We start from the raw sequence: 16,764 nt of genomic DNA on the forward strand, positions 1-16,764 counted from the left end.
AGCAAGAGAGGTTCCTGTGACTAAACAGTGAACTCCCGTGCTTTGCACTCATATTCTCGCATCAGTAACATACGATGAACAAAACAGGGCTTGTCTCTCAGAAGTCCTGAGCAGGTTCCTCCTCTTTCTTGTTTTTTGTTTCGTTTTTGTTTGTTTGTTTTTCAGTTAATAAGTAAGAGAGGCAGAACTTCCAGACCTGGTCACCTTTCCCTCCTCTCTTGGTATGGGCACATTGAACAGGCTCCCCTCAAGACTGAGAACTGCAAAATTGAAAGGCTTTTGCCAGACATCATTGCACTGGGTTTAAATGTATTTTTTAATGTTTGTTTATTTTTGAGAGAGAGAGAGAGAGAGAGGGAGAGCACGAGCCGGGAGGGTCACAGACAAGGGAGACAGAGGATCTGAAGTAGGCTCTGTGTTGACAGCAGAGAGCCCGACGCAGGGCTCAAACTCACGAACCTGTGAGGTCATGACCTGAGCCGAAGTCAGACACTCAACAGACTGAGCCACCCAGGTGCCCCTGCACTGGGTTTCGTTGGGTTTGCACAGTTACCCTAAAGATGTTGTTCGATTCCCATTATGCTATTAGGAGCGTTGTATAAAACTCCATCAGAAATCCCATGGAGGGGAGAGACAGTACAATTTGAGCATTCCTCTCGGTCCCTACCCAGACCCCTTCACACTGCTCTCCCATGCCTAATTCACATCTGCTGAGGTGCCGAACACAATGCCTGTCTCCTAACAATCCATGTGTACCAAATAATTAAATGACAAACAGAAGGGTACCACTGCTGACACTATCATTACCAATGCCTTTGTTCTGCACGAATCTCAGTCAAGGTCTTCGCAAAGGCTGATGGCCACACACAGCTGTAACAATGACAGCGAGCATTTGTGCAGTGAAGATGAATTCTGGCTCAACTTACCCTTCACAACAAGCTCACAGAGAGGCTGACCTGTAATAAGCTTTCCCAGTGAGCAAACTGAAGCTTAGAAGGCCAAATAACTTGGCCAAGGTAATACAGATGGGGTACTGGAGAGTGGGGACTAAAACCGGTTTTCTTATTCTAGAGTCACAGCTCGTAATTCTATATCCCAAGTTTTTCAGGCATTTTAATTTCTGTAATCAGGAGAAAATAAAGATATATGTTGATGTTAGAATTATGCAGTAAAGGCAGTATCACTAATGACAACGACAAAAGGGAAAACAAAAAAAAGGAAATTCCCTAAAGAAGGGTAAGAAAGTTCTTCCTAGGATATTCAGGATTGCAAAGCCACTTGAAACATAAACTAACCACCATTATTCTCAGCCTGTGAACTTCCACAACCTATATCTTGATGATTCCAAGAAAGACATATGTCATTTATGCGGAACTGTACCCATGTTGCTTTAGATAATCAACATCATTCACTGAAAATTACTACATCGGATTCCCCTAATGCCTTGTCCTCTTTAGCAGGAATTATGAGCGCACTAATGACTTTCTTAGATGCACAGTATTACACTGGGCATCTCAAGTTCAGGCCGGCACTGTGCTTGGATTCATGTAGTGTTCTGTAGATACTAGATTGTTCTACATGTAATATACAATGTGTGACTCAGAAGGAATGATGCTCATTTTTGCTTGTCTTTCACTTCTGAGTGGTGCCTAGAACACTGTGTGCGTTCAATCTGTTACTGATAACGGTAATAATCTCAACTGATGTTCTAGTCACCAGAATCTAGTCCTTAACGGCAACAAATAAGCCAGTCGGCGTTCAGGTTCTGAAATTTTATATTTGCTACATGATCAAAGATCAAAGATACCTTTCCACACGAAGATTCTGAAGACTATTGACTTGCATTGGTAAGCCTTCTTTTCAACGTTTCTGAAAAGGTTTCTCTCCGTCTTGTCATATCACTTTGAAAAACAGTCTTTGAGAACAAACCAAGCAAAACATATTGAGGCATTGAACAGAATGTTGCACTGCACAGAGTCCTTCACAGCAGCCCTGTGAGACAGGACTCTTTCTTAATCGTAGTTCAAAATGGAGACACTGAGGTAAAGAGAAGGGTGTGGTCTGATAGGATCAACAGATAGAATGGTACTGAGGGGGCCTGCATGGACCTCAAAAATGTACAGCTCCCCATTTGCAGATGAGAATCCTGCTACAGTGGGGACACACCTCTCACTCCACGACAGCAATTATCACACACGACACATATGCTAAACAAACAACAACAATAAAGTCTCAAATCTATGGGTATTCAAAGAGTCCCAAAGAACTCCTAATTTATTTTCTTTAAAACACACCTCACTTTCAATCCCATGGAGTTCCCTCTCCTCAGACCCCTTCCTCCGCAAAATGTTTAGACCATGCTAAATGGTCAATTATTCATTTCACTAAATTTGTTGAGGGCTATGTATTTCTGAAAAGTTTAGGGAGACTTTTATCTATGGAGTCTTGATGAAAAAACAAGATAGAACAAAACTACACGCAACGTTGAGCTTTAAAACATACGTGCAGCATATGAACACTGGGCATTAGTTGAAGGCATTTATGGAGAACTGAAGCTCTCTGGTAATAACTCCCCAGAGGCACCAATCACATCCTGGACTTTCTTTGAAGAGTACAGCAACAACAAAACTCATTTAATATACAATTTTAAATCTGGTCCTTTAACAAACAATTGCCCTTTCCAAGACTTTCCCTTTGGATATTATCAGAAAAGATGGCAGAGATAAACTACTTTCTATCCCTAACACTACCCACAAAGGATGCTTCTTCCTCCAAAGAGCGTTCTTCCCTTTAAAACCATGCAGAGGCTCCAAATGGTTTGTTACTGCCTTAGTAAAAACATCTTCAAATCTAAACGCCTTCATTTTGATAAACGAAGAATGTGACACAGAAAAGAACTTCAGTGACCAGCCCAATCGCTTCTTTTTAGGGACAAAAACTAAGGCCCAAGGAGGGAAGAGATTTGTACCAAATCACATTCAGCTAATGGCCGCGCTGGGATGGAGAGGGACCCAGTCATAGACACCTTCTCCCAAATAGCAATGTGACCTTTCTTAGAATGTATTGGTTCAGGCCGCACTTAGAGCACTATGTATGGAAGAGCCTGTTCACGGCTGGCATGTAAAGGCACTGGCTTGGGATAAAGGGGGTGCTGGTACCACGGGAGCCACCCTAAGTTTTGCCCGTGTGCCACACTGGGGACATGAGTGTCAGGGACTCTTCCTGTCCTCTGTGGCTTGGGCCTTTCCACAATAAAGAGCACCAAAGCCATGACACGTTGGGTGGCAACGGGCTATAGTATCCTCTAAAAGCCTCCCCACCATCACACGGGAAGAAAATGTGAGCCAGTGTTTTCTCCCGGTCTTTCATGGAGCTCCAGTGGATGATCCCGCCAGGAGAGCTGAACCTTCTCTGTGACGGGATCAGAAATGACAAGGGACATTTACAAACCAGTGGGGCTGCCCACTATTGTATCATCCTAAGAAAAAAACAAATCACCTTCAACACAACTGGGGTTCCTGGGGACATTCACTTCCACTCTCACGCTGATGGAAACGAACAGGGTGTACCGCCTGGATCATATGATTATTCTTCTGCTCTGCAGAGTGAGAGACAATTGAGAACATCTCACCGTTCAAAATACACGAGGAGAAGGCAGGTCTTCCTAAGACATTCCAGTTAGGGAGGCGAGCGGGGAAGGACGCAGGGCAAGGTGGAAAGAAGAAAAGAGAGGTAGTGAGAGTAAGGAGAAGGCAGGCATGCGTATGTTCTTCTGACTTGAAGACTAAACAGCCGATAAAATTCACACAGCTTTTATTACTCACTTACATCCCTGGAAACCAACAGATGGAATCTCTCATTGCCAAGTTCTAATGCATTTCATGTTCATGCTTAGCATCAGGACACCGGGCTTGCCAAATACTAATAAACCGCAGACAGTGAGGTGAGTGTCAAGAATCCACAGCTCCACCCTCCGCCTCGCTTGCGGCGAGGAAAGCACTCACTCCGCATTAGCTGGACGTCCACAAAAGGCAGCAGGTACATCCGTCCAGACGTGGAAACTGAAGGTGACCAGTGTCCATACGACATAGTCACTTTTTTAGTATAAAAAAATACAGAGGTGACCCCTAAGGGTAATTCATATCCATTAGGTGAGAGGGCTCATGATGAGAACTACAGCAATTAATCCTTATCCTGAAGGACAGTCAACAAAGTAGCGACTGTATTCGAGTGTTAAGGCAACCTAGAAAATAAAGCTCAGGAGAACCCCCTAGTCTATATCGCTGTGATACTGGTAGAAATTAGTCCTTGAACACGAGGGCCCAAAACTCTTGAGCTGAAAAATTTTTATTCCTATCAACCAGCCACCTTAGTGCCTGTGCTTCTTTCTTGGACTGTTCAAAGCTTGGTATCCACATCTCCCTCAAAGAGCTCCAACGTGGAGCCAGAGGTGAGAAAGCAAACACTGTGGGCTCCGGGCAGCTGAGGTGGGTAACTTCTGCCTTCCATCTTTTGGGTGGTAAGCCCTGCATTGGGAGAAAGAAAAAAAGAATTCAAAATAGATGATAAGGAAAAACAAGTCCCGTGTTCCTGTCTCACAACAACAGCACCCGACACGTACTTTTCTTTTGAAAGCAAATATCGTCACTCCCCAGTGAAACAAATAGTCTCTTGGCAAATATTTTTATGAAATTTCAGAACACAGAAAAGAAGGGAGAGATTCTGCCACCTCCCTGACTGGAAAAGTCTAATTCTGAGGATCAGGAGTTAGGATGGTTGTAGATTTCTTGACAGGGACACTGGAGGTTAAAAAGCGATGGTGAGACTAACCGTTGAATGTTAACATTAGTGCGTGAATCTTTAGGGAAGAAAAAGAATACTTGCGTAGCCTCAAAATATCTCCCCTGAAATATTTATTCATTATTGTGGTGGTTTTAACTCATGCCTGCAAATTGTGCGATATTCCTCTCTCGAGGAGGTGAAGATCAATCCCCCTCCCTTCGAGCATGACCTGGACTTAGCAACCTGCTTAATGGAAAGGGAAAAACAGTAAGCTCACGGAGGAAACCTAGCAGGTATCGCCTTAAACCAATTGATCAAAGTTAACATCACTAGTAATAGGTCAGGTTGATGTCATGCACCCCTCTGACAAGGTGAGGTGAGAAGGGCCCTTTCACCGCTGCAATATTATTCCCCCAAATCCATAATCCAAGTTTTAACAGGAGAAAACATCAGACAAACCCATGGAGGGACAGTCTACAAAAATATTGGCCAGTACTCTTTAAAAGCATCAAAGTTATTAAAAATAAGGAAACTGAACGACTGTCACAGTTTAGAGAAGACCAAGGACACACGAGAGCTCATTTCAATCTGGTATCTTGGATTTAATCCTGGAACAAAGGATGTTGGTGGAAAAACGGGTGAAATACGACTAAAGTCTGCAGGTGAGTTAATCGCAGTGTGCCAACGTTAATTTCTTAAGCGCTGACACGTTATCATGTCATGATGTGCAATGTTAACAACAGGAGAGGCCATGTGAAGGGCGTTCAGGACCTCTGTACCATCTTTGTAACTCTTCCGCCAATTTAAAATCATTTCAAAAGTAAAAGTTTTTTTTTTTTTTAAAAGGCGATGCAAAATGCCTTCCAAATTCTAAGGAAAACTGATAGTTTACACTCAGCGAAACTATGGCTTACATGTTGGAGTGAAATGAAGACATTTCAGACATCCTCACGTACCCCTTCTCGAGAAGCTGTCCAAGGGCAGGATCAATCAGAAGCGCAAACTCGGGAAAAGGGAGAAAGCATGCAAGAAATAGAGGTGTCCCCGCAATAGAAAAAGATAAGAAAGGAAAATCCTCAAATGCTAGGCAGGGGAGCTCTCAGGGTCCCTTTTTTTAAACATCAAAAAATTAGTGTATCAGCATGTTAGTTAGAAACATTGGGCAAATACCAAAATAATTAGCTAAGTGTGGTGGTAAGAGATTGCTCCTGGGGAGGGAGAAAAGGGGTAACTTAAAGGCTGCTCTTTTTTTTTTTTAAACTAACTTTGCAGAACTATTTAATACTTTGAGCTATGTGCATGTGTATCTTTTTCCAAAAAAAAATTTTAATGTGAAGATAACAGGGTTTATAATGTATTGAGTTTGTAATAATTAGAATTCTCATCCAATACAAATTTAGAAAGCAGAGTAGAAAAACCAATTTGGAAATATAACAATTTGGGTGCCTACCTGTGGTTGAATCAACACATTCCCTTTTTTGTTAAACTTCCCATAGGAAGCACAGGAGAAGATACTAGGGTGTAGCCCAAAAAAAAAGATGACCTAGAATGCATATAAAGCTTCCTTTACGCATCTGAAGGGACTCTAAGTTGAAGAATGCATTAACATGTTTGGAAGAGAGTGAAGGATATACCTCTCTGCTCTCAGGACAAATGACCATGCAGTTTGGCTTAAAAGAGTCTGGAACTAGGGCAAGATTTCCTTACCAAGACAACACAGCAAGAGACCCAGAACACAAATCCAAACAGCAAACCATTAGGAAATGCTAAGACTTAAAAGCTGGGAAGTCTGAATAGCAATACATTTTTTCCCCCAGAAAACTAGAGGTGGGCTCAAAATTGGGGTTACTTTAGTGAGGGATTATGGTTGGTCAGAGATTGTATTTGAAGCAAGAGCAGAACAGAATCAAGAAAGGAGGATGCAAACTTTTGAAAGGTCACCGCTCATATTTATTGACTAACATGTGGAGATGCGAGGCTACATCCCATTGAACTAAAGAGTCAGAGGCAGGTAACTAAGAATGGACTAGAGAAAGCAAAGTCCGGGTTCAAAGGAAAGAACCATGTAACTGTCAAAACTAACAAAAGATAAAATGGGCTACCCTGAAAAATGATGCAACCGCCAGCACCGGAAATGTTCCAAGATAACCAGCAGATGGCTTGTTCGTGATGCTAGAACCAGTCAGCTGGTAGCCATACTGACCACATACCATTGGATGGCCTTCCCAACCCTGGTGCTGCGTCACTGTTTATATGAGAAAGCCAGTACTGATATCTGTTTGCGTGCCTGCCCACTCAAAAGTCCTTTCAGCAGTGTAGGATAAAGTTCCATCTGAGGGGATATCACAAAGAAAATAATCTTATGAAATGGACTCTTAACTCTAGTGTTCTTGTAGAAATAGTTCACAGTATGACCTGAAGGAAGTGTGTCTGATGAAATAGTTATGACATTTTGGAAGTGACTAAGTTTCAGCATCCCAAATTGTCTTTCCAGCTGGGGTCCTGGGCAGAAAAACAAGCTGTTTCTAAAGTATGATTAACAAATATTTTGCTTCCAAAGAGAACATGGTTCCTATTCTAACAATAAGGACAAAGTCAGGTAATCTAAATTCACGACTTTCCTTGAGGCCATCAGGGAACCGAAATCACACAGGAACCAGGTAAACCGAATTCCAGAGTGACAAGCCCCTCCAGAGAGAGATGGATACATGATTTGTTTAACCTTTGACAGAACACAGGAGAAAGCGGTGGTCGTCATACCAACAGGTAATAAGAAATCAGTTAACATTTTAAAAAAATGTTTACTTATTTATTTTGAGAGAGAGACAGAGACAGAGAGAGAGAGAGAGAGAGGCAGAGAGAGAGAGAGAGAGAGAGAGAGAGGCAGAGAGAGAGGAGAGAGTGAATCCCAAGCAGGCTCTGTGCTGACAAGGGATGCAGGGCTCGGTCTCACCATCCGCGAGATCATGACCTGAGCCAAAATGAAGAGTTGGACACTTAACCGACTGAGCCACCCAAGTGCCCCGAGTTACATTTTTAAACAAATTCTTAAAGGTGAAGTATGGGTTTTCATGCCAGTTTGGAATACCTAGGAGTCCCAGACACAAAGGAAGAGTTCAAATCCACTCAAAAGCTCTTTTCCATGGACCTCCATCAGATGCTCAGGAGGGAGACTGGAAGCAGGGCAGAAGACTGAAAATATTTTAAGCTGAATTAACATTAACACAATAACCTAAATTTGTAGGAGGTAGCTCAGGCGGTGATTAGAGGAATTTTATAGCAGTAAACACGTATATTATGAAAGCATAAAGGTTTAAAATCAATGACCCAAGTTTCTACCTTAAATTTGAAAATGAACAAATTAAGTCCAATTTAAGAAAAATTAACTTGGGGCGCCTGGGTGGCGCAGTCGGTTAAGCGTCCGACTTCAGCCAGGTCACGATCTCGCGGTCCGTGAGTTGGAGCCCCGGGTCAGGCTCTGGGCTGATGGCTCAGAGCCTGGAGCCTGTTTCCGATTCTGTGTCTCCCTCTCTCTCTGCCCCTCGCCCGTTCATGCTCTGTCTCTCTCTGTCCCAAAAATAAATAAAATGTTGAAAAAAAAATTTTTTTTAAATAAAAAAAAAAAAAAAAGAAAAATTAACTTAACTGAAGACCATGGGGGAAGGGAAGAAGAAAAAAAGAGTTACAGAGAGGGAGGCAAACCATAAGAGACTCTTAAATACAGAGAACAAATTGAGGGTTGATGGTCGGAGAGGGTAAATTGAGGAGAGCACTTGTTGGGATGAGCCCTGGGTGTTGTATGTAAGCGATGAACCACAGGAATCTACCCTCAAAACCAAAAGCACACTGTATACAGTGTATGTTAGCCAACATGGCAATAAATTATATTAAATAAATAAATAAAATTAAAAAAGAAAAATTAAAATAAGGAACAGAAATAATTAAGATATAGAACAAAAGAAAAAATAATGAAATCAAAAGCTAATTATCTGAATAGCTCAATGAAATGGATAAATCTCTGTGTAGATTAATCATGAAAAAAAGACACAAATTAATATCAGACATGACAGAGGTAACATACAGATAGTACAGATATTGAAAGAATAAAGGAATGCTGACAATGGTATGCTAGTCAATTTGACAACTTGGAGAATATGAAAAAAAAATCCCTTAGAAGACACAATCTACCAAAGCTCACTCAAAAGGAGATGAATAACAGGAACAGCTTTATGTCTATTAAAACAATTCAATTTATACTTAAAAACCTTCCTACAAGGAAAAAACTTTGATGGCCTACTGGTAAATTCAACAAACAGTTAAGGAAAAAATAATACTAAATCTCCACAAACTCAGGAAACACGAGCAGAGGGAACATGAGAGCAGCATTACCACATATGAAAACTAGCCAAGGCACTGGGAGAAAAACATGGACCAGTCTACCTCATGAACCTAGATGCAAAAATTCCTAACAAAAATTTTAACAGTTCAAATCCAACAATAAATAAGAAGGATAATATAACCAAGTGAAGTTTATCTCAGGAAAGCAAGGTCATTTAGCCTTGAAAATTATCACTGTAACTCATCATTAAATAAAGAAGGAAAACCATGATTGTCTCAATGGAGACAGAAAATCATTTGACAAATTCTATATCCACTCATGATAAAAAATTCTCATCGAAGTAAGAACAGAAGGAAACTTTCTCAATTTGATAAAGGGCATCAACCAAAATCCTACAGCTAATATCATAAACGATGATGAAAAACAATGATGAGACAATGATGAAGAACAAGTCTCTCTATGATGGGGAACTATGGTCCCAACAGTACTCTTCAAAGTTATAATGAAGGTCTTAGTACAGTAAAGGAGAAAAGGGGAAGAAATAAAAGGCAAATAGATTGGAGATGGGGATAAAATCATCTTCTTTTATAAATGACATGATCATTTATGTAGAAAAATCCTAAGAAATCTTGTAAAAAGATACCAGAACTAATCAGTGTAATGAACACGGCTGCAGTCTATGAAGTCAACGTACAAAATCAATTTTTTTTCTATATACCAGCAACAAATGATCAGAATATATAGTTTAAAAAAATATATCATTTATTATGGTATCAAAAAATGTGAACTACTTAGTGATAAATTTGAGTAAAGAGTTATAAAAAAACCTGTACACAAGAAATTACAAAATAATGTCTAGAGAAATTAAAGAAGACTTAAATGGATAGATATATCATTCTTATGGGTTAAATGTCTCAATATTGTTGTCAATTCTCCCAAAATTGATACTTACATTCAACACAATCACAATGAAAATGCTATCAAGCATTCTCATATAAATTGGCAAACTGACTCTAAAATTTATATATTAAAGCAAAAGACCTAAAATGGTGAAAATAATTTTGAAAAAGAACAAGGTTGGAAGATTGACACTATCTCATTTTAACACTTATTATGAAGCTACAGTACTTAAATACAGACATATTGATCAGCCCAGAAATTAACATATATATATATATATATAGATGGCCAATTGAGTTTAGAAAAAAACAACAAGGTAATTCAATCACGAAAAAATAATCTTTCCAGTAATGGTGCCGATCCTATTGGACATCCAAATATACAAACCTCAACTCTTACACCACACTGCATTACAAAAATTAACTCTAAGTGGAAAACAGACCCAAGTGTAAAAGCTAAAACCACAACATTTCTAGAATAAAACAGACGCACATCTTAGTGACCTTGGGTTACACAAATATTTTTATATAGGACACAAAACACACAAATATAAAAGAAAAAAATGATGTGCTGGACTTCATCAAAACTAAAACCTTTTACACCTTAAAAGACACTGTTATGAAAATGGAAAAACAACCCAAAGCCTGGAAGAAAACATCTGTTATTTGTTCAAAATATATGAAGAACTGTCACCACTCAAGAATAACAAGAATAACTCAATCTTTTTTAAATGAGCAAAGATTTGAAGAGACGTATCGCTGAAGATATTGATGGCAAATAAGCCATTTAAAAGATACTCAAAATCATTAGTTGCTGAGAAATGTAAATTAAATCACAGTGAGATACCACTACGCACCCAGCAAAATGGCAAAAACTACAACTGACCACACCGACTGTTAATGAATGCAACTCCCATGCAATGCTGGTGGGGATGTACGACAGAGTAACTTTGGAAAACAATCTGGTAATTTCTCAAAATGTTTAACAGACATCTACCATATGACCTAGCCATTCCTCGCCTAGGTATTTATAGAAGACAAATGAAAACATACGTCCACGCAAAGACTTGTACGTGAACGTTCGAGGCAGCTTTATTGTGTAATAGCCAGAAACTGAAAACAACTCAAATGTCCATCAAGAGCTGAATGGATAAGGCCATTTTGGCATGTGCGAACTTCAACAATGAAGAGAAAGGAACTGTTGATACGCAGTGTTGTGGATGAATGTCAACATTATCATGTGGATAGAAAGAAGCCAGACACAAAAGAGAATCATTACAGGATTCCATTTACATAAAATTCTAGAAAAGTGCCTTAGCTTCTTTGTCACAAGTGGCAAAAAGCAGATGTGTGGCTGCCTGAGAAAGGGGGTGGAGAGAGAATGGATTAAAGAGGGACATGAGGAAACTCATGTCCTGGGGAGGACAGAAATGTTTGTCATCTTGATTGGGGTGATGGTTTCACAGGTATAGGTCATAACTAATCAAACCACGCATTTTAAATATGTGCAGTTTATTGTATATCAATTATACCTCAAAGCTAATTTTTTAAAAGCTTATCCCCTGTGAAGTTAGATCTCTGACGATTATATGCTGTCTCCCCTATTATGGCCTTTTTGAGGACAGGATGGTGTATGGGTAAATGTTCTTTTACAGACTAAAGTCAATTCAATACCGAAAGACTTCCCCCTACATGGGGTAAATAAAGCAAACACCATAGAGAACAAGCCTACTCAGATTCAACAGGTGTGGTGGACAGACTCCAGATGGCCCCCGTGATTTCTGCCTCCTGGTATGCATGCCCTTGTATTCCTTTCCTCTTGAGCGTGCAAGGTATCTTCACTTGTTTCTAACCAATAAAATACGGCAAAGGTGAGAGAATGTATGTGATTGTGTGTACATGATCATATATGCTGGTTGCAGCACTGATCTTGCTGAACTCTCTCACTCCCTTGCTGGCTTTGAGGAAGTAAGCAGCCATGCTGGGGAAGCCCGCATGGACGAGGAATGTAGTGGCCTCTCAGAGCCGAGGGCAGCCTCCGGCCTCCAGCCAATGAGCAACTTGAAGCCCTCAGTCCTATAGCCTCTAGGAACTGAATCTGCCAACAAGCATGTGAGTTTAGAAGCAGACTTGTCCCCAGTTGAGCCTCTGGGTGAACACCCGGCCCTGACTGATACTTTGATTGCAGGCTTCCGGGGGACCCGCTTAAGCCATGAGCTAATCCACAAGAAACCGTTAGATGATAAGTATGTGTGGTTTTTAAGCCACTAAGTCTGTGACATTATTATTCACACAGCAATAGATAACTCACTAGGTCTGTGTAGAGGGAGAGCAGGGGAGAAGCAGAGTAGAGAAAGGGGAGATACATTTGATATTCTTACGGTAGTTTCTACATCCAAATACAATGATTAAATTATTGCCAGCCACAAGATGAAAAATAATCAGAGTCAGAGGAAATCAAATTATTTCTTTTAGCTTTTCTTTGGCTGAAAGAGAAAAAGTGAAGAAACATATATAAGCAGCTTACTTTAAGGCATGGCATATGGAAGCTATAACAAATCTTGTAAAACAAATGAATAAATGCCAGTGTAAAGAACTAGTCTTAATACCCTTTTAATTTACTTTCACGGTACATTTTGTTCTGCTTTTCAATAATGAGCACATTAGCATTTGAGAACTGTAGCGCATCCATTGAAATGCAAGCAAAGCCTTTTAATCATCCTCACTGACCACTTTTCGGGGAGGAATAAGAACACGCCAAAGGACAGCCTACTCCATCTACTTTTCTTCAAAGACTCCAAAGAAAAGGACATGTAATTACATCACCTTCAGGCACTCGGAAATACCACAGTTAGCTGTTTTTTTGGAAACGCAGGAATATACACATTCTCCTATAACTTTTACAAAGCTATCCACCAACGTCGTCATGTGCTCTCTTCCAGTCCCCAGCAATCATTCCAAAAGGGCGTCTGTGAGGTGCACACACAGTTAGGGCTTGTGGGGTTGTTTGGTTTTCTGTGACTGTCATGTCCAAGCCTGGCACGGATCTTGATCGGCAGCCCCGGGCAAATCACCACCCTCAGAAGTTCTGTTTTCTGCTTTAACAGACTTTCAGAATAAATAATTAGGATGGCATGGGTAATTAATGTGGTCTCTACTTTTTCACGTTTTCTGCAGTGTGCGGATTTTGGGTTTTGCTGTAACGTGGCCCTGTAACTTAGGTCAAAGAGGAAGTCGTTGCCAGTCAGGATGCATTCTCTGAGAAGGATGATGTAATAGTGTTCGTGCAGCAACCAAGTCACTTGGCTTAACAGAAATGATTTTCTGAGTAAATCTTTGTTATATAAAACCAGATAAAACAATTTAAATTTTATACTAGTTAAAATGAGGAAAATAATCTTTCAAATATTTTAAAATTTGTCTAAAAATACACACATTTCGCCTATGAGAGCCTTATCTATACAATACACAAAAATAATTCAATGAACTGTTCAGGTTTATGTCTGACCTGAAATTAATATGGTGTCCAAAATAAACATTTCAGTATTTAACAAAAATTGTTTGCCTCCAGAGAACTTAGATGAAACATTACATGTATATGGGAGTAGGACAAGGGACTGATGAGTGATTGCCAACTAGTATAGTATAAGTGGGCCATCTCATTTCTTCTCTAATTTCTTTTTTTTTTCAATTTTTTTAAACATTTATTTATTTGAGAGAGAGAGACAGACAGACAGAGTGTGAGCAGGGGAGGAGCAGAGAGAGAGAGGGAGACAGAATCCGAAGCAGGCTCCAGGCTCTGAGCTGTCAGCACAGAGCCCGACACGGGGCTCGAAACCATGAATCACAAGGTCATGACCTGAGCCAAAGTTGGCTGACTTTTAGGGGCTGACTGAGCCACCTGGGCACCACTCTCTTTTAATTTCAAAGGTAAATTAAACTAATCTTTCTCTTTCTTTCAATAAACTACCTTCTAACAAATTTAGTTATATATAAAGTGAGACCATTCCCAGTATAAATAAGTAAAGCAAGCAAATGTTAAGAGCATCAAGAAATTTGAAGACATTACTAAGACATTACTAAGAAATTATAATAGTTTAAGAAAAAGAAATATTTTAAGGGTTATCCATCATCATTTGAATATTTTCTCTATATTAATAAGCATGTGCCAGAAAGAGAAAGAGTAAGAATGAGAAAGAGAGAGACAGAGAGAGAGGTGTTAGATTGCACATGTGAAATGAAAATAAGTTTCCAAGCAGTAGCCTGTGAGGCAAACGTGTAAGGAGTCTGACAGAAACCAGAGCACTGATGGAAAAGTTAAAGACCTGACAATGTGGATGAGATTTAGAATTTTCCCATTTTTTATCATTTTCTTCCCTCTCCTGCAGCCTGCTTCTATCACTGCCCAGCACCTGCAGCATGGTGTCCTTCAGAAGAAACAATAAAGGGGAGTTTAAGGCCTTCAGGAAGAAGGACAGGACTAGTAAACTTCATGAGGAATGAAGTCCTCAAAGGAGAGGAATGAAATATTCACCTTCCTGCAGAGCCTGGTCTCTCTAATGGGAATGAAGAGGAGTACGAAGGGGCCGCTACAGAAGGATACAAAATGGCGGAGCGCCTGGGTGGCTCAGTCTGTTAAGCATCTGACTCTTGGGTTTGGCTCAGGTCACCATCTTGTGGTTTGCTGAGTTTGAGTGCCGTGTCGGGCTCTGTGCTGACAGTACAGAGTCTGCTTGGGATTCTCTTCTCTTTCCCTCTCTCTCTGCCCCTCCTTCTCTCTCTCAAAATAAATAAACTTTAAAACATAATAATAATAATAATAACTTTTTTTAAAAAAAGGATGCAAAATGTCAGAAGCCATCAAGATGGCTCTCCTAGAGCCTCTTCGCCAAACCTTGATTCTCTCACCTTCTCCTGAAGCCGGATATTATCCCACACCTTGCTGCACACCATGCACTCAAATGCATCGATGTAGTTGTCCTGGTGGACGTCTTGTACTCCCCACTTCCGTTCCTTGAGTGCTGTGAGAAGTCGCTGATTCGAGACCTCACCCTTCAGCTTCCATTCTATGTAGGCCTCGTACAGTCTGTCGTCGTGATCCAGCTGTCTGATGTAACTTGCCAGTTCTCTAGGGTGAGCAAATTCAGACACGAGAATAGCACTTCTATTACTTGGGAGCCAGTCAGCGATGCTGGGGGACCCATAATACACAGGGACCACCCCCAGTTTCAGAGGTCTCCAGAACTTCTCAGTGATGTAGTCATCACACACCGCATTCTCGAAGGCAAGGATAAACTTATACTGTGCGATGATCCTATAAAAGCCATCAGCATCCATGGAAGCTGGATTTTTTAGCTGCGGAGGGAGATCCTTGTTTCGTAAACACTCACCGTAGGAATCCACCTCAACGTGAGTCATCAGTTCTCGAACATAGCTGTCCCTGTCTGATGGCGGGTCACAGTCTGACTGGACATACACCAGTGGAGCAAGTCTTCTTCGAAGGATGTTCTTGGACCGCAAAGGGACCAGGTATCTGAGTGACTTCAGGACTTCTACGCCCTCCAAGTACTGGGTGGTCAGTGGCAAGTGGGAATGTCGGCTGAACGTGGCAGTGTAGTTGAACAAGGTGATGACCGGCTTGTGAAAGAGCTTGTAATTATTTTTCGGAGACTCTTCGTGAAAAAGGGCCCAGTCGTGATGGGCCTTCCGAGGCAGAGGTAAGCTATCTATGTTAAAGTCAGTGCCTGGAAGAAGAAAAGAAAACGTTAGTATGTGCGCAAGAATTTTAGTGCTCGTCTGGAGTCCACCTGGTGAGATTAGAATACAGAGGAGTTTGAGGCTATGACGAAGGACGCTACAGCGCTTGCAAAGTGCCTCGCAGTCAGTCATGACGCTGTCACCCTAGAGACTGTTCAGGGGGAGGATCACCAAGCAGAGGGACCCTCTTCCTGATTTTATAAAAAGAGAAATGGGACTAGTGTCTAGCCTGGTTCCAAAATGAGAATTTATTCTGCTGCCTCCGCCAATTGGCTTTTCTCCCCAGAGGTGTTGTCTCAGAGAGGGCGGGAGAAAGAAAGAGATAGACAGTTCTTAAAAAAGAAAAGAGCAAGAGAAAGGAAGCCAAAAAGGGGTAAGCCACCAGCTTGGCATTGATGGACTGAAAAAAAGTGAAATCATGCAAAAGTAGCCAGAATGAATATATGGTATAGATAGATTTTTTTTTGATCCAAAATGATCGATTTCAACAAAGTGCAGTGAATCAATCTTAGTCAAAATGGTAGAAAAGAGGCTTTTAAAGACAAAACAGCCAATAACAGCACCATGCTACAGACCGCTGCAGGATGGACGTTAATTAACAAGCACATCAAGAAATAAAGAAGGCATAACAGGATTATAATTATGAATGATTCTAACTTCCACAGGATTAATTGGGAAACCTTTGAAACACGATCCTGTGCAGACAGAAGTGATGGATGTGGTAAGCAGTTGTTTCCTGACATTGTGGATGGAGACTCAATCAGGAAGAAGTTATTTCTATAACCGAGAAAGGATTAAGACAATACCACAATATGTAACAGAATTTCTAAAGTGTTCCTGACACTGATGATTTTGTGGCCCCTGATTTGAGTTTTTAAATGTAAGGAAATGGAAAAAAAAAAAAATCTATCTGCAGGGAAAAAAAAAAAAAAGCCCAAATAAATGCTTCCAGAGGAACAAAACATATTCTCTAGTAGAATTCATAAA

The 16,764-nt window shown here is 40.6% G+C and overlaps 1 protein-coding gene across 2 annotated transcripts in view; it reads right to left on the minus strand.

The window, feature by feature from the left end:
* Positions 1-3,796: 3,796 nt before the first annotated feature.
* Positions 3,797-16,764, minus strand: part of POFUT3 (protein O-fucosyltransferase 3) — a 78,643-nt gene continuing 65,675 nt past the window's right edge. For both annotated transcript variants that reach the window (XM_040490211.1, XM_040490213.1), the window contains 2 exons: positions 14,929-15,764; positions 3,797-4,526 (listed from right to left, as the gene is read on the minus strand). In XM_040490211.1, coding sequence (XP_040346145.1) covers positions 4,302-4,526; positions 14,929-15,764 — 1,061 coding nt within the window. In that variant the 3' untranslated portion in view covers positions 3,797-4,301. The remainder of the gene's footprint in view (positions 4,527-14,928; positions 15,765-16,764) is intronic.

This window comes from Herpailurus yagouaroundi, unplaced genomic scaffold (genome assembly GCF_014898765.1).
Source record: "Herpailurus yagouaroundi ecotype Mexico unplaced genomic scaffold, PumYag 181, whole genome shotgun sequence".
NCBI lineage: Eukaryota > Metazoa > Chordata > Mammalia > Carnivora > Felidae > Herpailurus > Herpailurus yagouaroundi.